Below are 21,089 nucleotides of genomic sequence, written 5' to 3'. Positions count from 1 at the left end.
AAAGTGTGAAATAATTACATAGAACCTAAGCTACATTATTTACCAATTGACTGTTTACCTACTAATTAAATAAATGTCTAAAATATAAAAACTACAACTTCACCAACATTTGTCTATTAACATTTTAATAATTCACTAATTTACTATCAAACACGCTAACCCAGTTAACAAAATCAAAATGCTGAATTCGCGCACGTTCGCCGAATCTGAACCACCTGCATCTGGCTCGGTTGTATCTGGCTCGCTTGTAACTGGCTCGCTTGTATCTGGCTCGCTTGCTTCGGTCTCGCTTTCTACCTCTACCAATGGCGGGTCAGCGTCGAGTCCATCCGTCAAGAAATACCTTCCCCAAACCGCGAAAGAATACAATTCCGCATCTCTATTAATCAAATTCATGGAATACACAGTATTTTCGCCTCTGTTGTCTTCGGTGTAGGAGTAGTATTCTGACTCTAATGGCATGATGGACACGTCTAAAGAGACTGGGAAGTAAGCAGAGTCTCTGGAGGTGACGTTTTGAACTACCACCGGAGTAGGGACCGAAGCGACGATGCTGAGCTCTTCGAATATGGCTGTGGTATTAGCGTTGTAAGCGGGGAATCTGTGAACAAAAGATTTTTTTTATTCACCACGAGGAACCTCTTGGCCTGCATCGCACCTGATGGAAAGTGATGATCAGGCCGAAGGTAGAAGCATGCTTCACAAGGAAACCTCAACCACAGAGGAACTGGCTATCTTAAAGATACCTTTCTGCCGAAACACAACAATGCTATGGCGACAGACTTGGGCAAGATGGTATTAAATCCTTAGTAAATAAAAATAAAAATAAAAAATAATTAATTATCATAGTAAATAGTCCTATGTATTAGCTAATACTAACCTCCTAGCGCAAGTGTCCATAGTGTCGCCAGTGCAAGCCACCACGGAGCAGATCCTCGTCCCGCCGGTGGCCACGCCGCTGTAACTGCGGACTCCTGAAAATGCTGCAGCCCTGTACCTGTAAGTCTGAATAATAACATTATTATGAATTTTCTGTCATTATGCCATTGCCTTTTTTTGTACAGCATCCGTTTATGACGCCTAGCAAGAGTCTTCTAGTCGCAGACCACCGACTTTTAGTTGGCCGATAGTTGGGTCGGGCTGTTAATCAGTATGGACATGTATAGAAGTCTGTAGTCTGTAATTGTATTAAATGCATTTTTACTGAAATGGAAAAACAACTTTGCAATGCAACAAACTCATTAGATTTAACTCTGTGTAGCGTTTTTAAACGTGTACTAATGCAACGAAACTTACTTCAACGCCACTAGCGGGCGTATTCTCCGTCATGTTAATCCTGAAGACGCAAGAGACTTCCCTGTCCACCAGGGTAAACTCCTGGAAGCCTGGTACCAGTCGCCTGGTCACGTGCGATGGGAATGAAGGGTCGCTAATAAGGACCAGGCTATCGTGGTCTTCTGCGGGGTCGTATATGGGTCCAGGGACTTGGAAAGTGACCTGTAAAGAAAAGGGATGTAAAAGATAGTGTTATTATCTACTTACGTAGCATTAAGTTCACATTTTGTACCCTGTTTAGTGTAAAAATAAAAAAGAAATAGTAAAGATTCAAAGAAAACATCTCCAGTTACAATAACCAATGAGTGTGAGTCACAGTCCAATTATTCAATTGTCCTGTTCTCCAACCAAGGACTTCGGAGGTCAGACGGCAATTTTCTCTGGTGTACCTACTTCCTAACCCTATTTACTTTCCGATACGTTGCCATCCATGTCCGACTTTTTTTATCCTGTTTCTTTTTACAGTGAAAAATACAGGGTTACTTTTGATGCATTAATATTACTAGCTTTCCGGAATTTTGTCTGTCACAGAAAAACTTTATCGCGCGCGTCCCTGTTTCAAAACCGGGTTAAAAACTATCTTATGTCCTTTCTCGGGACTCAAACTATCTCTATGCCAAATTTCATCAAAATCGGTTCAGTGGTTTAGGCGTGAAATCAAGACAGACAAAGATACTTTCTCATTTATAATATTAGTATAGAAGTATAGATTATAATAGTTACCTGGCCAGGTACTTTGGGGACTCTAGATACAAGCATCCTGGTGGTTAGAAGACCAGGCATCGTGCTGACCAGAGCACCTGCCTTTCCGGAGTATATGCCTGAACCTGGCGGCGAAACAAACATTAGTACATCATGAAGATTCATGAAGGGGTGTATTATCAAAAGCCACTCGGAACTCTGAATCAAGTTTTTCGAGTTTAAAGGTTGATAAGATCCAGTTGGTTGATGGAACTAGGTATTAAGTATAGTTCCATCATTGGAAAAACGTAATTAATTGCAGTAAAGAATAAATACTAACGCCTATGTCTCACAGTGCGCGGAGACGCACAGGGTGACACACGAACCAATTACAGAACTATATTTAACGCTGTGCGTTCGATTTGCTGCTTCACTTAAACAAGCATCGTTTGTGAATACGGGCGTAAGTGTCAATTTATATGGATATTAAGCTAATCATGCTTACCAGCACTTCCAACCCGGACATTGTTTGCTCCAGATCCAAGAAAGTTGACATCCATGGCGTACGCATACGCCTCCTGGATCTGAACGGCTGAAATCAAAATAACGAAAATACAAACATCTATGATAATTTCTGCAATATTTCGATTCACAAAAAAGTGCTGGTAACCAGAAGACTCGGTAGTCCTCAATGCGACAAGCTGTTGGTCTTATTGACCCCAATATTTTTATGGAAATCAGAGTTACAGGAGCAACGTTCACGAAAAATGAAGAAGTATCAAAAACAAGTAATATATGTACTTACCAGTCAAGTATGGCAGCTCCGAGAACCACATAGTGGGGAAGATGACGTCAGTGATGTTTAACTTCTCAACCAGCTGCAAGGCTGGTACCTGGAACTGCAGGTCGAAGCAGATGTAGTGGCCGAACGTCACGCCGAAGTCTGTCTCGAACACTCCCAAGTCTGGACCCAGGGCCGGCGTCCGAGTGCGCTCGCCGAACAAGTTGATTTTGCGATATCTGAAAAATATTAAAAAGATTTTAAATTGTATGTAGAGGACTGCTGACTGATAATCAATAATGTGCCTAACAATTTGTTTTAAAAGCATTACAGTTTGATCTACTAATTGATTTGGTCCAGTCTCTTTTCGAGCTGCAAAAAGTTTATATAGAAAAAGCATAAGCTCCACATGCCAATTCAATGCATTAAAGTTCTCTCTCTGTTGCTACTTCCCTCCATTATGATTGACCTCTTCTTGTGATGACGATATTATCAGAACGTAAAATGAGTTTTAGTTCATCTCGTATCTCTCTATATCGATGATACATTAAGGGGCCACAGTAGACATGCTACTTTTAGCATAGATGATCGGTGATTTTGCGACTATCGATGCTGGATCACGTTTTGGCGACTATGTACTTCCGACTGCAGTATCGGAATCGCGCGTTTTAGCGACTTTATCGATGCTACATTGCTGATTCACGTCACGGCTTAATTAATGCTTTTTCGGATGCGGTATCAGAATCGCGCGTTTTAGCGACTGAACTCTTAGAGACTGAATGTGGTGTACGGAGTTGAAGTGGTTAAACCATTTACCTGTCAATAACAGTTCCGTTCCTGTCGAAGACCACATTGGTGTTGAACAAATAAATCTTCTCTTCAGGACAGACCTCGCCGATGGCGTTGCCGGTGCAGTTCACAATCTCCTCCACATTTATCACCACGTAGATGGCGTTCTCCCGCGCAGCCGCCGAAATGTTTACGAGGATCTGAAAATTGTAAACCAGGGTCGGGTATTCTTTTGTTTTCCATTTTGTTTATTAAGAAATGTGATGCAGGCCAAAAGCTCCTCGTTGTGGATAAAAAAATATAAAAAAACGTTTCGTCATACAGAAACAATGATGTTGAATTTTGAATCTTGTATAGCGAATTAACATCATTTTACATAACAAATTAAATAATTTTGTTCGCATCATTATGCTTTGCTGACTGCCATGCAAAATTAATTTAAATTTAAGTATAATACGAATTTGTGCAGTTTTAAGTTAATGTACAATCAATTAATCACCTCATGATATAGATCGGGGTACAGAGCTGGTACGGGGTATTCCTTCAGGCGGCCTCCAAAAGGAACCTCCACGGGATCCTGTCTGTCTAAGGTCAGCTCTGGGAACACGATGATATCGGCATCCTGTAATATTAATTACGTTTTCTCATCTTAAAATTAAAATAAAGTAACTAATTTTAATTATAATAGCGTGCCTTTTGTAGAATTAATAATTATTAAAATTAAAATGCTTCTATGAAAGTACAAAACCAAGGAGCAATATTGTAATTCGCCAATAAGTTTTTATTTATTTGAACTTTCGCACACAAAAGTAATAAAAGTATGTGGGNTGAGGTACTGATAATCCGTTTTTTGCTTCTTTAGCATTTCAGAATGCCACCAGTGTCACCCTTAAAACCGATTGCGTAGAATCTTGTAACTTAGTAAGTGACGTAATCGGTAAAATTTTAGCTTGTATTTAAGTAGGTACTTATTTATATTATGTTATTGCTATTTATCTATGAAAATAAGACAAAATATATGTTTTATAAATACTTAAGAGTCATTTACAGTAGTAAAGTTTGAAAAAATTATTGCTGTGAAGTACAGAATCACTTTCGTGGCATCAAAAAATTCAAAACGTTAAAGCTTCCAAACGAGACTCACTATTTGACTGATTTACTGAGAATACAATCTTCACATCAAGCGCTACAATTTTTGTTTACAAAAAGTTGAAATAAGTTAGAAATAAAATTCGCCACGAAGGTGACGATGAGAACCGTGGCGATGAGAAATAGCCATGTACAGTGTAAAGTCTGCACAGTGGCGGACTTAATGCCGGATGGCATTGTCTACCATTGACTGGTACGGTCAAGCAGAGAAACTAAGGCGGTGCAAAAAATTAACAGTTTTTGACTTTTCCATACATAATTTACTAATCATCTGAGTTATTTTTACAATTTAACTTTGCTCTTATGTAAATTGGATCGCCTTAACGCGACATAATCGCCGACATATCAATTCAATCGCCAGGTCATCATCATCAGGTCATTTAACCGTGTTTTGTGTGCATAAAAGTTTAAAAAAACAAATAAATACCGCCCGTATTCACAAACGATTCTTGCTTGCGTGAAGCAGCAAATCGAACGCACAGCGTTGAATATAGCTCTGTGATTGGTTCATGTGTCACCCTGTGTGTTACGCGCACTGTGAGACCTCATAGTAATGTTTGTAAATACGGGCATTAGTCTCCACTGCAAGAGCACGAACTTATGGGTTACCTACGTGAGTGCGACAAACGTTACATCGAATTTTGTTTCTTCGAAAACCTTTCTGCGAAGTTATTATACTGGGACGCCTTGTTATATCGATGCCTTGTTATTGTGATGTTACGTTACATCGAAAAACTTTACTGCGAACGATTTTACTGCGAAGCCTTCTTTATTTGACTTAGCAGATAGATAAAAAAAAGAAAATTACATACATAAATACATAGAATAAAGTGGGCGGTACAAAATTATAGATGAAATAAGATTATAAATGCATTAAATTTTATTTACTTATTACATATATTTAACAGTTACATCTCTGATTAAATAACATAAGAATAGAAACATAAATATAAATAAATTATAAAATATGACTTTAAAATCGTTCGCAGTAAAGTTTTTCGATGTAACGTAACATCGCAGTAACAAGGCATCGATATAACAAGGCGTCGCAGTATAGTAACTTCGCAGAAAGGTTTTCGAAGAAACAAAATTCGATGTAACGTTTGTCGCACTCACGTAGGTAACCCTTTCCAGGGTTACGCTGTCCATACGAGATACGAGCTAGGACAAAAAAGAATATTCACCTGAAGTGCTGCGTCCTGAATGAACTGCTCGTAGCGGGCCAGGTTGGCGGCTGTCGTGAAGGCGGGCTGGTACTCCAGGACCGCTGCCACGTAGCTGTCGTCCGTAGGAGTAGACCGCTGAAATATGGTCCATAAGTTTACCAAGAAGGAACCATTACGGGCTACCGTTTTAACGCTCACCAGACTGTCCGCCACTGACGCTAATGTAGAGCAAGTAACTACTTGCTCTATGGGAACTCCTATCATTCACCAGTAAGCGTGCGCTACCGCTGTATTAGCTAATAAGAGCTGTATTAAGGTGCTACGGGACTATTCCCACCTCTCGTTCCCACCACTGCAACTCCTGTGTAGCCAGGATCTACAGCTTGACCGCCATAAAAACCCAACCAATGAAGGTCAAGTTTCTCCCGGGGGAAAGTTAAACTGTTATTGGACCGGCAACGAAATTAATCAGAAAAACATAGGGGTTCGACTTCCCTCCATTGCAAAGCGGATGACAGGTATTAAGGTGCTAATAATTTAGGCCCGGTTTCCACAAAAGGAGAGAGGAGACGATAGGTGATGTGTTATGAATAACCAACCAATCATAAGAACCAAAGCTGAGCGGAGAGGAAATGTGGAAATAACGAGATCTATATCCTCATCTCCTCTTTGTTATAAACCGGGCCTTAGATTGATATTTTTTTATCCAATTCTGAAACGTTCATAATGAATCCGACTCTACTAGATTTCTCTCAATAGAAAAATAAAAACCGTTTAGCATAACGTGTTTTTCTCAATCGCTTTGAGTAAACTAAACGTACCTGTGTCGAAATTCCCAGTAAACACGCTATGACAACCAGGTGCGACACTGGAGCCATCTTGGAGACGTCTGCTCGACTCCTCGCCTCGTGCGCTTGTGAGTTTCATTCGAGTATTTATTAGTACGAGAGTAGATAAATCCGTCTGTATCAGATTGTCATACGATGTTTGTGCCACTGGGAGTATTATATTTTAGCTAAGTGGATAAGTTTCTAGGTAGATAAGAATGTAGGAACGAAAACTTACGTCTTTAACATGTTAAGTAATAAAAATAAAACAGTGTGGTTCACTGTTATAACTATTTAATAGTTATTTTGTAACACGAAAGAGTCACAATTCAGTGTGCTGTTTGATAAGACAATTTCAATGTGTATGTATGAATAAATTCGGGTTTATGTTCGTCATTGTGTGCACTTTTACTTATTTTTATTTTAGTTGGACACTAAAACCACAGCTAAAACCTAATTAACTGGAATAAGCCTATTGGAGATGCTTTAAAAACTACAAGATTTTAATGCACGCTTTTGCGAAAAACACCCACACCACAAGTTTGAAAACTCTACAATGTTTCAGTTTTACGACATAACATGCAGTCGTGAGACTGAGACATTGTAGAACACGATTAGTTTATCACATTTTCGTAATAATAGCACGAGCTGTACCCCAAATACTAAAATAGACAGAATTTAAGGCAATGGGCAAAAAAGCTAGTTGTACTATGTAACTGTGACTATGTAACTAGTAAGTACTTATTTTCTGTGCTGTGACTACCAAAATTTTTGAGTAGGAGGTTATTATTATTTCGAGTAGGTATGAAGGTTAACGAGGACCTAAACGAGTTAAAGTACCATTTCTTACAAATATCGCTATAAGTTCTTCTTAAAATTACATAGTTTACCGATTCTTCGATCACAGTTAACAAGTCTATCTGCAGAATAATTTAATTTCAGTTACCTGTAAGTATTAAAAACATATGATATGGAAGCTCCTTAAAAATAATCTTCCTCGTGTCTTCATAAATTGTCTGTAGATAAAAATTTAAAGACATCCGTTTAATCTGCAACATAATAATGCAAATAAAACGTGTATGGCAGAATTATGCCAACACCTTATCATCGAATAACAACAATGAAATTGCGGCTTGATAACGCTTACAAACCCTTTATCTCGCAACAAGATAGACTACACTAATCCTCATTTTTGTTCCTGGACTTTTCTCTAATTATCTCCCAAATTAGAAGACCTAAGCTTTCAGGGAGAACATCGATAAGCTTTTCATGAAAAATTCAATCAAATGATGAAAAAAAATGAAAATTATAATGTTTTGGGAAGCGATTAATTAGATAACGTTGTCTATAACAATGATAACAATTCCACGACACTCATCGGCGAAAGTACAAATTGAGTTACAGTAATTTAGATAAAAATCGGTGTGTAAAAATAAATCCTTCATATCAGTCTATTGAAAAATCTGAAAGCTGTAATCCCCAATGTTCCTGGAGATTTCGTTGAAAATCTCGAAATCTGAAAGAATTATCTCTGAATTATGAGAGCCGATAAGCTTTTGACGAATTTTCCTGTAGGACTTTGTAGCATGACTGTAGACTTTTAGAAAAAATAATCAATTATGACGTCATATGGATCTGATATCACGTAGTTACACTTCAGTTCATCTGATAACATTTATTTGATAGCTGTAAGTAAACGACCGAAGGCTGGTCTTTACGATTTTTATTATTTTGTTGGCTGATAGTGCTAAATATTATTTATAACTAGCGGTCGCCCGCGACTTCGTACGCGTGGATCCCGTTTTACACCTCCTTCATCTATCTTAAGCGGTTTAGATTTTTCATACAAAAGGATTTTCCCGCTAATTCCCGATCCCGTGGGAATTCCTAAGTATACTATAACCTGCCCAGGAGTATGAAGAATAATTGTACCAAGTTTCGTTAAAATCCGTCGAGTAGTTTTTGTTTCTATAAGGAACATACAGACAGACAGACAAAAATTTTACTGATTGCATTTTTGGCATCAGTATCGATCACTAATCACCCCCTGATAGTTATTTTGAAAATATATTTCATGTACAGAATTGACCTCTCTACAGATTTATTATAAGTATATATTATTTAATCGAAGCTAAATCATTGATATTATTCTACATAGATAGGTTCCTCTATTCTAAGCCTATGCTTTCGTAAAGTTTATTATTTATACCTTTTTTTAGCCTTGATGCTCTTTTGCACTTGTTAACTCATCTAAAGAAAAAATATATTTATAACTTTCTATAAAATCGCAATCAGAACTAGGTACCGATTTTATTTACAACAAGAAAAGGTTACATATTATTTTTAGCCTGAGAAAAAATCTTCGTTTAAAAAATCAAAGCTCTGATAAATTTTGTGATAGGTAGGTACCTACGCCTTTTACCCCTATATCGGCAACATTTTACCGTGCCTAAGTCAATTACTTATCAGAATATTTATTTGGATTAAACCAGGCGTTACGATATGACTTGGTTAATGAATGTACGAGTATACCTAACTCATTTTATTTCATTTGAAAATAAAAGCTTTTAAATAAGCTTACTCAATCTTCCCCAGTCCCACTAAGTATTGAAGATAAATTAACTAGGTAGGTACCTACTTAATTTTAATTTCAATACTACGTACATAGCCAAATGAATACTAAAGTATGCATACCTACGGGGCGTCCCCGTTGCCGGCGCAGGGCGCTGCATCCACGATGATTGAGGTCAGTGAGTGTGTCCATTGTTTTCGAGATTCAATTCCATTTCATACCAAAATCATGTAAATAATCTCTACATATTTGTATATCCATCCAATAATGAGTAATTAATAGTATTTTTGGTTACATGTAGAGCTTTATATTTAAATTTTCATGAGTTTTTATTTTCTTTTCATTCTGACTTCTAATTTCGTGAAAATTCCGATTTAAGTACGTCCTGAATACCTCATTACTAAAGTTTCAGCTTAAACTTTATTTGGTTACTACAATTTCACCGTATCGTCCCAGTCAATGGTTTCAAGTGAATTGTTTACCAGAGATATCCTTATAAATAATGATTCATCCTAACGTGTTCAGTGCATTCAGTGTTCATACATTGTTTACTGCGGTGTTAGCGCTCAAAAGTCTATCATGCGTGCCACGTTATTAGTGTTGTTTTCCATATTCTGCAAAGTTTCTATACAGGTGTGTACCTTCTTTCTTAATTACAGAGTTTAAATTACAGACTCTTTATTTCATCTGTACTCATTTAATCCCATACGCTTCGTTGCATCAACACGCGTCTGTAATATTATTTTATTATTATTTGCATACAAAATTTGCACGCTGCCTGTGATAACTTATAAGGATTATAAAAAACGATCTTATGTTTTTCACTTACTCCTAAGATTGAAAATGTAAAACTTGTTAATTAGAATTTCCATTTAACTTCAATTTTCTTTGTTTCAAAAAGTATTGACGTTTATTCGGATTCATATTCATTGTGACCTTTGTGTGTTAGATAAACCTAACGTTTATTTGGAACTTAATAGATAATAGGATTTCGTAAATTAGAAAAAAGAATTTTAAGTTAACTATAGCGAAAAGATAAAACTATTTATAAAACTTATTATAGAGCTGTGTGTCAGTATGACTTCACTGCCAGCCAGGGCTTCCCCTCAGCTGTAAAGTACTTTTTATAGTTGCGAATTGCGAATGTACAAGTTTTTACAACTAAAATTAGGCCTCAGAAAGGTTGATACAATATATTCTACCTGCACTGTCACAGGGTAGAGTCACAAAATGGGCATAAAAAGTTAAATAGAAAATAAGAACCTTAGAGAGGGGTGTTTTAAAGGTCTGTATTGTTATTATAGCTTAACTACTTCATGGAAACTGTCACCTGCCTGCCCCTACATAATTGAAAGGGCAAATCAAAACATCTCAGGGTTTTTAAGCGGCAACTCTACATTATCATTACTACGTCGCAAATGTCGCAATGCAGTAAATAAAAACATCTGAAATGTACATGAGAGTAAAAATAAACTCACCTTGCTTAATAACCCAAAACAAAGGCATCAACTACGTTATAAATTATCATTAACTAGCGATAGATGTGCCTTTTTGCGATTCAATATGCTTTAAATATAGGTCCATCCATACCACTCCTTCATCATCATCTCATTAAAAAAAATTAACCACAAATGTTCAGTTAGGTAAATTAACTATATAACTAGCGTTAGGTACAATAAAAAACAATATGTAAACAAGTACATAAATCCACTGCGTGGTATAAAATTATGATAATTTTTATTTATCTGGTACTGTTTTTCTTTTGTTTCAATTTGTATAGAATTTAATAGACTTTGGACCAAGCGTAATATCTTTACTAAGTATTTGTATCATACAATAATACTATCCATTTCATACAAGTGCGTCCAAACGACAACAACAACATTGATCGATCACTCAGTATCGTCTGAGCATCCGAACGCGATGGTCTAGTCAACTTCTACGCATTTATTTATATTATTTTGTTTACTTACATAAACATTTACGTTTATTGACTATTTAAAACAAAAACAAGCGTCTTAAAATGAGATATGTGATAGTGTTTTGTGTGTCCCTGTGTTTTGTTTCTGTATCGCATCAGGTGAGTGATAAGGAAAACAGCTGATGCTGATGCTAAGGTCGACGAACCTTGCGAATTTGTTTCTTAATTTAGCTTAATCAAATGTCAAAAGATTAACCTTTCAAATACTTCATTTGTTTACGTTGTTATTACTGATACCTAATTAATTAGGTAACCTATAGTAATTTATAAATTACTTTACATACATACATACAGATGATAGATTATACACCACAACTATTGTCCCAAGAATGAATATTTACTTGGGTACTTAACATTTTGGTACGTACACACTGCTTACCTACTTACTTACGTTTTTCCTGTTACTAACCAAGTGACCCTCTGTCCATACATTTATTATTATTGCTCTTTGTTTCACGGTGAAAAGCAATTTAGTCTCATTTGAAACCTGCATGTCAGAAATTAAACAACACCTTAGTTAACAGAAAGGTAAAATATATTTTGGGATAGTTACTTGCATAATATGAAAACATTTATGTAGTAACATCGTATTGCGCCTGATCTAATAAAAGAAGCAAAGTTACTTTATGTTTACGAGAAAACATTTTGCTAACCGAAATTAACGTTTGTGTAGTTTACCTTTACTCATTATACAACTTAATTAAGTATATGAATCATTACTTAGTTAAGATTTTAATTAATTTTGGTAGCAAAGAAACTTAAAAAAAATCTTTCATAACTTCTTACACAAATAAATTATTGCCTATTCGGCAGAAATCTACCCCTGAAGATGACAGCTATGTGGCGGCCATACTGGAGTACCAGTTCACTAGGAACACCACCCAGAACCTGCACAACTACCTGGACTACATACGGCAAGCTGCAGAAAAAGTAAGTAAATCATCTAGATAGCAGCTGCAGCAGGATGTTATAGATGAGGAAATACTATAAACCTGTGTGTATAGTATACCCTTAGATTCAAACATGAACATGACCGACGAAACTGTGCAGATTCTGCCATACAGAAGAAGAAACGGCCATGCATGTTCTCTGCTCATGCGGCCCGCTTATGAGCAAAAGAAGTATCCATCTCGGCCGACACATCATGCACCCGGATGAGATAGCAGATATCACGCTAAAAATCTGGAAATTTATAGACTCAACGAATAAGCAGTGAACTCTAAACACAAGGGCTGCCACAATAGATCAAACCTGGTCGAGCTGGCGCAAATGAAGGCCCAAAAAACCAATACCCTTAGACTTGCAGAGAGTAAAATACCTACTCTCAAACTTTCTAAATAATACGTTAGCTGTGCCCGCGACCTCGGACGCGTGAAAATAGTTTGAATAATATTTCCTGTTTTTGCAACATTTTTCTTTACTGCTCCGCCCCTAATGTGTTGATTAATAGGATTAGGATGCAGATGACCGGCACTTGAGATAATTTAAAACAAACAAGATAGTTTTAATGAGAAAGAAAGAAAGAAAAATTTTTATTCAGTATCATCTACAATATGAGATTGTTTAATTTTCCAGAATGCCGACGTCCTAGTTTTTCCCGAAATGACGCTGACAAGAGGAGACAAAATCAAAGTGCCCATACACGGTCTGCTGAAGGAGCACCCCATACCAGCGCTCCGGCCAGATTTATACAATGAGGTAATAAAACTTTACAGACCTTACTTTGCCATCTTATGTATTCCTTCCTGCCGCATTAGTCACTCTTACCACATACACGATTACGACTGGAAAAGAAGTCAGATGATGTGTTTGGCCGATGGTAACTATACACCCTCTACCATCATCCTAGGCCATATGGATTCTGCAGCATCTGGGATGACAAAGCAGCCCTATTTAGGGAAGCACTGCTCTCCCTGCTCAGTCAGGGAGGGGGCTAGAACAGGCCACATGCCACAGTGTACACACGCGCACGTGTTCTGTAGACTTGTAGCGAGCAGGTAGGGCTCAAGCTTTTCTGGTGTAGTAGCACAGCACAGGACGAGTAACTTCTACAGGCAACTGATTTGTCCCAAATTCTGATGAATCCTGCTATAGTACACTCGCTACAATATTATTAAAAAGTCCTATCGCAACTTCCAGATCCTCGTATCGCTGTCTGCAGCAGCCAGGCAGCACGAGATATACGTTCTGGTGAACTTGCAAGAGGAGATGGACTGCCGCGACGCTCCCGGGGAGTACTGTCCTGAAGAGAAGACGTATGTGTTCAACACTAATGTGGTGTTTGACAGGACCGGAGCCATTATTGACAGGTATATCTTTAAACTCAACCATAAACCCTAAAATACTCAAACTTATTACAAGACCATATTTTTTGTATGATTAAAATCCAGGATGAATGGACAAACCTAATCATACTGCAATTTTAACAGATTGAACCCATCGATTCTAAATTCATAGATTTGAATTCGAAATAAAAACAAACTTCAAACAAAAATTGTAGGATGTCACTTGCCTCTACCTCTCTTTTTTCACATGTTACCCTATTCCTCTACCTGTCTTCCCTCCCTTTTACGTACCTATAGATTTCTGAAAGGTAATATACGTTCTTCCACAGCAGCGTTCTCCCATACTCTATAAGATAAGAGTCATCAGAAAAGCACTCTTTTGTCTTACAAATTAACACTTTTAGATAGACTCTTATAAGTAACACTTTTTAGATCGTCAGTGAGAAGGTCATCTACCAACTTACAAATCTAGTGAACAGAGGAAAAACATCTTTATTACAGATACAGGAAGATCAACTTATTCGGCGAGTACACCCGGCACCCCGCGCTGCGGCCGGAGCTGGGCCTGTTCTCCACAGACTTCGGCGTCACCTTCGGCCACTTCATCTGCTTCGACATCATGTTCCAAGTACCGGCCACGCAGGTGGTCCAGAAACACAACCTCACTGACGTGCTTTACAGCACCATGTGGTTCTCTGAAATGCCGTTTCTGACCGGTAAGCAGACTAACTAACTAACTTTAGGTAACTTTTTATCTAAGACTAGCTGTGCCCGCGACTTCGTTCGCGTGAAAACCCGTTTTTGCATCATTTTTCATTGTTGCTCTGCTCCTATTACTCGTTTCGTGATGGTATATAGCTCGATAAATGAGCTTTCTAACACTGAAATAATTTTTCAAATCGGACCAGTAGTTCCTGAGATTAGCGCGTTCAAGTAAACAAACAAACAAACTCTTCAGCTTTATAATATTAGTATAGATAAACTTTACAAAAACTGCAGATTTTGTGCTTCTTGAACACCTATGGTGGCGTGGCAGTCCATATTTCCACCAGCGTTTCTTAACTTTGTTTGCCCACGGACCCCTTAGGAAATCGAGCACAATTTTAAGAACCCCTTAAAAAAGCAGCAATAAATTTCGATTACGAGACTTGATGGCATTTATTAGATTTCTTACAGCAAAGTGGTATTTAGCTAAAATTGGGATACAAACTTACGAAAGAGCCGATGATTAGTTGCAATGTTTTTCAGAAAACGTAGAAAACCTCTGTCTACTCCTTGAAGTTAATCAATCAGTGTTAATGGAGGCCGCGTACCGGAAAACGCAGCGTGGGACGTCCACCTACAAGGTGGACCGACGACATCGTAAAGATAGCAGGGCGCTGGACGCAGGCCGCTATCAATCGATCAACATGGAAAGCATTGGGGGAGGCCTATGTTCAGCAGTGGACGTCCTATGGCTGAAATGATGAATCAGTGTTAAACTGTTGTAGAGTATTTTGAAATTGATATATTTATTTATTTTTACAGCTGTCCAAACGCAACAAGAGTATGCCTACACAATGAACATCAACCTCATCGGTGCCAATGCCAATAACGTAAAAGTGGCAACTGCAGGTAAGCTCCTAATAAGTATACCTAAGTATTATAGTTTTTCTAAACAGTCAAAGAAAATGTACCTACCACTCGTATTCGATGATGACGACTGATAATCCCGTTAACCCCTCGTGGTAAGCTAATATGCTTGTGTTACGAGTGGGTTCACCACATAGTCGAACGGCGGCGGGGTTCGAATCCGCGTTCCTCTGATCACGAGTCGGGCAGTCCGACCTCTTAGCCATTTGGCTATCGTGGCTTCTTTAGATCTCTGAATCTAAAAGATACCTCTTAATGTGATCTCTGTTGGAATTTTTTCAGGGTCGGGCATTTATTCAGGGAACGCCGGCGCCTTAGTGAGCGTCATGCCGGGTGTTCCATCTTCCCACCTACTTGTGGCCAGGGTGCCTAAAAAGCCGGGACAGGTACCTAAGCTATAAATTATTATTACTCATAAAAAAAACTCATAAAACTCCTTTAATTTGAAAAAGTACTTTTACACGTCCCAGTAGGTATTAATCCTACCACTGCTTCGGGACAATAAATGGGCCAGCGCTGAGAAGAAGCAGCGCAAGAAACTCAGTCACTATTTACGTCAGTACTTAATCGTTACGATTTCAGTGACAGTTAAACTTTTCCCCTACCAACTTTTACTGGTGGATAACTTTTTTTTTCTTTACAGGTGACGTACAAATATCATGGTCCAATCTTCGATGACCCGAAGAACAATCAACTGTTTCTGAATAAAGATTTAACGTTGCCAGCCGAAATCTCTCGAGAGTTGACACCTGGTTTTCAAGAATTCACGCTAGCAGACAAAGGGGTGAGCTGCCGGTTCAGGGTTAAGACTAGAGTCAATGCCCCTGAAGGTTCTCAAACGGTACGTATTGCTATAAAATAAGTAAATATCAAATCATACTATACATAGAAAACAACCGACCAGTCACAGAAATTTCTGCCTGGAGGGTATCGAATCCGGGACCTTTCGGCATAGTAACTAGTCCGTTCTGAACCACTACACCAAACGGCCGACTCTATCAGTTTTAATCGGTCTGAGAGTTTTGCTGAAGTTTTTTGCCTACTTACTTATGTATGTTTTCAATTAGGTAGCTGTGATTTAAATAAGCAATACCTACAAGCTAAGCTTCATCGTGGCTTCACCTTTTATGGTGGTTGCTTGGTGGTAGGTAGTCTGTAAAAACTTGTGTACCTATAAGAAGAACCAATTCGCAAATTTCGAATACCTACCCTGTAATAATTTTCGTTTATGGTAAAATTATGGTAACAAAGAGGTGGCAATCTTGTGAAATGGCTTGCTCAATTTCTTACAGATTCCGAAGTACCGAGCCTTTGTAAAAGACGGCGCTAACACTTACGCCAAGCGCCATATTGGTGTGGTCTACTGCGCGATCGTAGCCTGCAAGGATGACACCGCCACCAGCTGTCCTTACAAGTAAGTATTACTTTCCATCAGGTGAGATGCAGATCAAAAACTTCTTCGTTGTGCATAACAAAAACTAGCATAAATTCAGTAAACTTTGATACCTAAATAACGATGATGATAATAAATAAGACTCTTCTACTTATCACCTGATAGTAAAAATATTAGACAAGGAAAACGCATATACCTAACGTCTTATAAACAAATCACATCGCCTATTATTTACGTACGTTATATCGTACTGTTTCGCCAGGTTCAGCAAGGACGAGATGTTCACAGAGTTTGAAGAGCTAGAGATAAGCATGACGACCTATAGTTACCAACATAACTCCACTTTGGACTGCGACAATGTTGTTTACTACCCAACATCGTTGAGGAACAACAAATTTCCGCTGCAACCACTCAACTATACCTTTACCAAGTCAAAAAATGGCGCCGAACGACTTGACGTTTGCTCACAAAATGGCGTCAACACAAATGGCGGGAATTTATACAACGATGTTCTGGAAAACAGCAAACTGGAAGACCTCTCTTACAAATTGAACTCGGCACAAAATGAAATAGTTTCTTTTGGCATTTGGGGCAGGTTGTACAATAGAGACGTAAACCCAGTGGAAAACGTATCAGAGGAAGACGTAAATAATTACATTGAAATTGAAAATGTTATTTTTAATGCAGCAGACAAATACAGTACTGATTAAGATCTCCTTTCTTTACTTATGTAGGTAATAAATTACAGATGTATCCGAACAAATTACCATTACTTCGCTTATTGCTATTATGTTAAGGTCTAACAGTTAGACCATGCCGCTTCTTAAATAAGTTAATTACGTAACAGTTTTTATTGTACCCTTACTTAATGACTAATTAGGTATGTGCCATTTATTGTAATACTCATTAAAATCATTAAATTACTACAGCATTATTATTTAAGGAATAAAATAAATGGAATATCCAAATTAGGAACCTTTTTCATTTTATAAAGTTTCTACTCGTAACCTCCACTTATGCCTCCACTAAACTCCTTCCTTTAAATACTACAACTAGGTACTTACCTACCTTCCAAAATGTAGAGCATCATCTTCCTTTTTTCTATTGGTTCGGGTGTGTAAGAAATACTCGCAGCAACGAATATACATACATCTCGATGCTCAACATAGTCAGCATCAGTGGAAACGGATTAGAGCTCCTCTCCGCTTAGGTTGAAAAAGGCCATATTATCACGTGCTGCGACCCGCATTAGAAATAAAACTTCACATTGCATGAAAACTATAATTAATTATGTCCCTCGGGGCTGTCATCATAAGCCTGCCTTGTGTGCAGCATATGACTCCTCAGACCCTGGCTGTTGAGTTTCTCCCGCCGCAACGCCTGCGACCGCGCCCGCCGGCGGCCCACCGCAGACCGCAGCTGCCCGCCGCCTCTTCGACGGCCCACACCTTTGAAGAAATTATTATTTACCTGGTCACTCAGGGGATCCACCCAAAATCGATAAATGTAGCTGACACACTTGCCAAAATGCTGGATCACTATCCATTTTTATTACCCCTTCAAAAAATAATACCTATTACTTAATCCCTTCATTCAGAATCAAATAATCCTGCACACGAGAACTCTGCTGCTTGCATCCACAAATTGAAAAACGTAACGTGGAAAATCGTCCAGAATCCGGTCAAACTCCAGACCCAGCAGAAGGTAAAAAAGCCAGCAAGAGTGACTGAATTCTCAAGGAAGCATTCAAATCGATAATAATAATACATAAGTGACTAATTACGTAACGGCTATTGTTTTAATACTCCAGGCCAACACAATATTTACTATTGCATTTCCGTAATAATTGCAATAGTTTTCGACACACGTTTATTATGTTATGTGTGTTAGTAATTTATCAAGAAGCTCATGTATAACGTAATGATTTATCTATTACTCGTAGTACCGCAACCACCAATTTTTTTAAGTTTAAGTAAGTAGGTAAGTATTAGTAGGTAAACTTTTTTTGGTGCAATATAAAAATAAGACCAACCTCCTTGGAAAAATTTAAAATTATCTTCCCCAACGATCCGCCTCAGCCGGGTGTCATCCTCATCAGGCAGTTCCTTGGACTCGTGGATGACCCGCATCATCTCCTGGTACATATCCTGGTGGTGCCGGTGGCTGTGGACGTCGTCTAAGGTCCTCTTGCCGCCAGAATTCTGAATTTTTGTAATGTCCGCTTTGTTGGTCTAAAATACGAAGTCGTGCATCAGTTTTGGGGTGAAATTGCACTGGATGCAATCTTCAGAGCTTGATTTTTATTGATTTTTTTTAATTAATTCAGTTTATTTTAGACTATTTGTAGGCATCAAGCCATAGGGTGCCCATGGCTTGAAGCTCGCGATATAAACTAGGAGTTGCATAGGAGATCCTGCCATGGCTAAGTACTTAGGTATTGCAGTACTTAGTAGGAACGAAAACGCGAAATGTGGTAGAGTCAGCAGAACCTACTTACCTACTACGTAGTAAGGGAAAAAGGGATGTAAGTAGGAATTAAAAATGTGTTACTATGAAACTAAGTCTAAAATACCACTATAAAACACTGAACAACTAATTTTGCAAAGGGCTAACTAAATAAAGTTACTTATAGCAAATATGGTTTAAACTAATTAAGTACAAGTCTTGTAAGCAAGTGCACATACCACAAAAAGTTAGAAGACATTGAAATTTATGTTCAAGTTAAAATACGTGCAGTGGCTTAAACCGAAGTTACACCATATGGGAAATGAGAACGTCCTGTTGTAGGGCGACGATACCTCTAGCAGAGAGATTATTAACAACACCACTAATAAACGGTATGCCATTACAGCATCACTTCCGTCGATTGTTTCGTACGAGTTGAAGACGCTGCGAACTGGACGCGAATGCGAAGTTTCGGATGATCGGCCGATGACACGTTGAACAATGATGTTGTAGTAAGGAGCACATGCTATTGTTTCGGCTACAAGCAATCGTAAGCACATGAGCACGCTTAACGGTGTACTATGACTGGATTTGTTATAATAACAAGAGTGACACGCGCTAATCTAAGGGAAAACAATTATTTTAACGCGTATCAATTACTTTCAAAATAAGTACCTACATATTTATTTAGTCATTTTCGCAACTGTTTTGTGGGCCTGGGACACCAAAAAGTCTTATGAATGGATATTCCGAGCTGCTTTATAAAAGTTATAAAGCAGCTCGGAAGTGCTGTACCATCATGCTCTTCCAAAGGAAATATTTTTTAGGATTCTCTTTTTGAGCCAGAATTTCACCAGAATAAGGTTTTTAAAATTATGGTGCAACAACACTGCAGGCAGAAGCTAACTAAAGAGTCCCCAAAGGAACCATATGGATATTATCATGTGTAAATCTAAGCTAGGGCCCCGAGGGCCGAGGGCGTAATGGACCCTACATTGACACACGAAAATCTTTAATTTCAAAACATAACGCAATTTAGATTTGATCGTTAAAACGCTTACTTAAATATGGCAATATAATAAAAGGTGAAAGGTCTCGAGACGACACGATACTAACTCTGGAGCTTTTTTTTAAAATAAATGATCTCATATTATCGTCTAACGACACCCAATATCAGCATCATTCGTAAATACCTACGTAATGTAAGCAATAACAATATTTCATTTATTTATCACTCCACAATAATGACTCGGAGTAATTATACAAACATACATCAACAACCAGATCATACTGGTTTTCTCAGAGAGAACTTATTTACTTGACATGACAGCATGATAGGGCATTCGCATAATGTTGGCGTCTTCCAGGTCAACGTTTGTTAATAACACCTAAGATGACGTATGTACTTGTAAATAGCTCTATGTAAGTACCAATCTGGGTCTTCATGGTTGACTTTTTACTAGCGGTCAAGCTGTAGGTATATCCTAGGCTATAAAGGAGTCGCAGCGGTGGGAATAGGTGTAGTATGAATCGAGTCCGTCACTTTTTATTAATAATCTGCAATAGTCTGGGGTGTGACTATACGTAAGCCACCCAGTCCGATAAGGTTGAATCAGTTCATCTTAGTGTGATGTAATCTTCTAAAGGATGGACTCATCTTTCATAATATTCACTAACATAGATATAGAAAAGAAAGAAAGAAAAAAGAAAAGAAAAAAAAAANGAAACTCCATACACACACAACATCCGCAACACAATGCACTCGCAAGTCAACTCCGTACAGATATTAAATCACTTTAACTATTATTTATAATGTTTTTAACACAGATGTATGTTTGCCTGCGCTCAGCAGCGCCCTCCTTATAGCGTAAACTTTTACTGTGGTTGTAACGGCCATCATACCTACATGACCTACATCATACATGAATAATCCAACTCTCTAAGCATGACTGACTTAACGTTTAATAAGTACGAGTAACCTGCATGTGGTTAGGACATTTTAAAAGTGGACTGCTTTCATCACATTACCATCATTTGCGTGATTATTACATTG

At 38.1% G+C, this 21,089-nt stretch overlaps 3 protein-coding genes across 5 annotated transcripts; 1 reads left to right on the top strand and 2 right to left on the bottom strand.

Moving 5' to 3' along the window:
- Window positions 1–6,819, bottom strand: LOC114361883 (vanin-like protein 1). Its single transcript, XM_028317098.1, has 10 exons — window positions 6,723–6,819; window positions 5,920–6,036; window positions 4,086–4,208; window positions 3,614–3,786; window positions 2,822–3,036; window positions 2,522–2,608; window positions 2,059–2,162; window positions 1,297–1,497; window positions 881–1,005; window positions 1–601 (listed from the first exon to the last, which is right to left on the bottom strand). The coding sequence occupies exons 1-10, from the start codon at window positions 6,777–6,779 to the stop codon at window positions 136–138; spliced, it is 1,668 nt and encodes a 555-aa protein (XP_028172899.1). The 5' UTR covers window positions 6,780–6,819; the 3' UTR covers window positions 1–135.
- A 2,996-nt stretch (window positions 6,820–9,815) lies between these two features.
- LOC114361882 (vanin-like protein 2) lies at window positions 9,816–17,562 on the top strand. 2 transcript variants are annotated; one of them, XM_028317097.1, is made up of 10 exons: window positions 9,816–9,933; window positions 12,095–12,211; window positions 12,857–12,979; window positions 13,421–13,590; window positions 14,068–14,282; window positions 15,094–15,180; window positions 15,481–15,584; window positions 15,842–16,039; window positions 16,491–16,612; window positions 16,854–17,562. In XM_028317097.1, the coding sequence occupies exons 1-10, from the start codon at window positions 9,880–9,882 to the stop codon at window positions 17,299–17,301; spliced, it is 1,638 nt and encodes a 545-aa protein (XP_028172898.1). In that variant the 5' UTR covers window positions 9,816–9,879; the 3' UTR covers window positions 17,302–17,562. The 2 variants fall into 2 exon arrangements, with proteins under 2 accessions (XP_028172898.1, XP_028172897.1); XM_028317096.1 differs by lacking the exon at window positions 9,816–9,933 and adding an exon at window positions 11,194–11,380.
- Window positions 17,563–17,676: 114 nt separating this feature from the next.
- Window positions 17,677–20,717, bottom strand: LOC114361884 (uncharacterized). 2 transcript variants are annotated; one of them, XM_028317099.1, is made up of 3 exons: window positions 19,390–20,717; window positions 18,624–18,822; window positions 17,677–18,039 (listed from the first exon to the last, which is right to left on the bottom strand). In XM_028317099.1, exons 1-3 carry the CDS (start codon window positions 19,594–19,596, stop codon window positions 17,876–17,878), a joined length of 570 nt encoding a protein of 189 aa, XP_028172900.1. In that variant the 5' UTR covers window positions 19,597–20,717; the 3' UTR covers window positions 17,677–17,875. The 2 variants fall into 2 exon arrangements, 1 of the variants encoding a protein (XP_028172900.1); XR_003656633.1 differs by lacking the exon at window positions 17,677–18,039 and having other exon boundaries at window positions 18,747–18,822; window positions 19,276–20,717.
- Window positions 20,718–21,089: the final 372 nt, after the last annotated feature.

The sequence above is a fragment of the Ostrinia furnacalis genome, unplaced genomic scaffold (assembly GCF_004193835.3).
Source record: "Ostrinia furnacalis isolate ACB-3 unplaced genomic scaffold, ASM419383v2 OfSCF6054, whole genome shotgun sequence".
In the NCBI taxonomy this organism is placed as follows: domain Eukaryota; kingdom Metazoa; phylum Arthropoda; class Insecta; order Lepidoptera; family Crambidae; genus Ostrinia; species Ostrinia furnacalis.
Note: the sequence above shows the minus strand (reverse complement) of the source record. Positions and strands in the feature narration are given on the sequence as shown.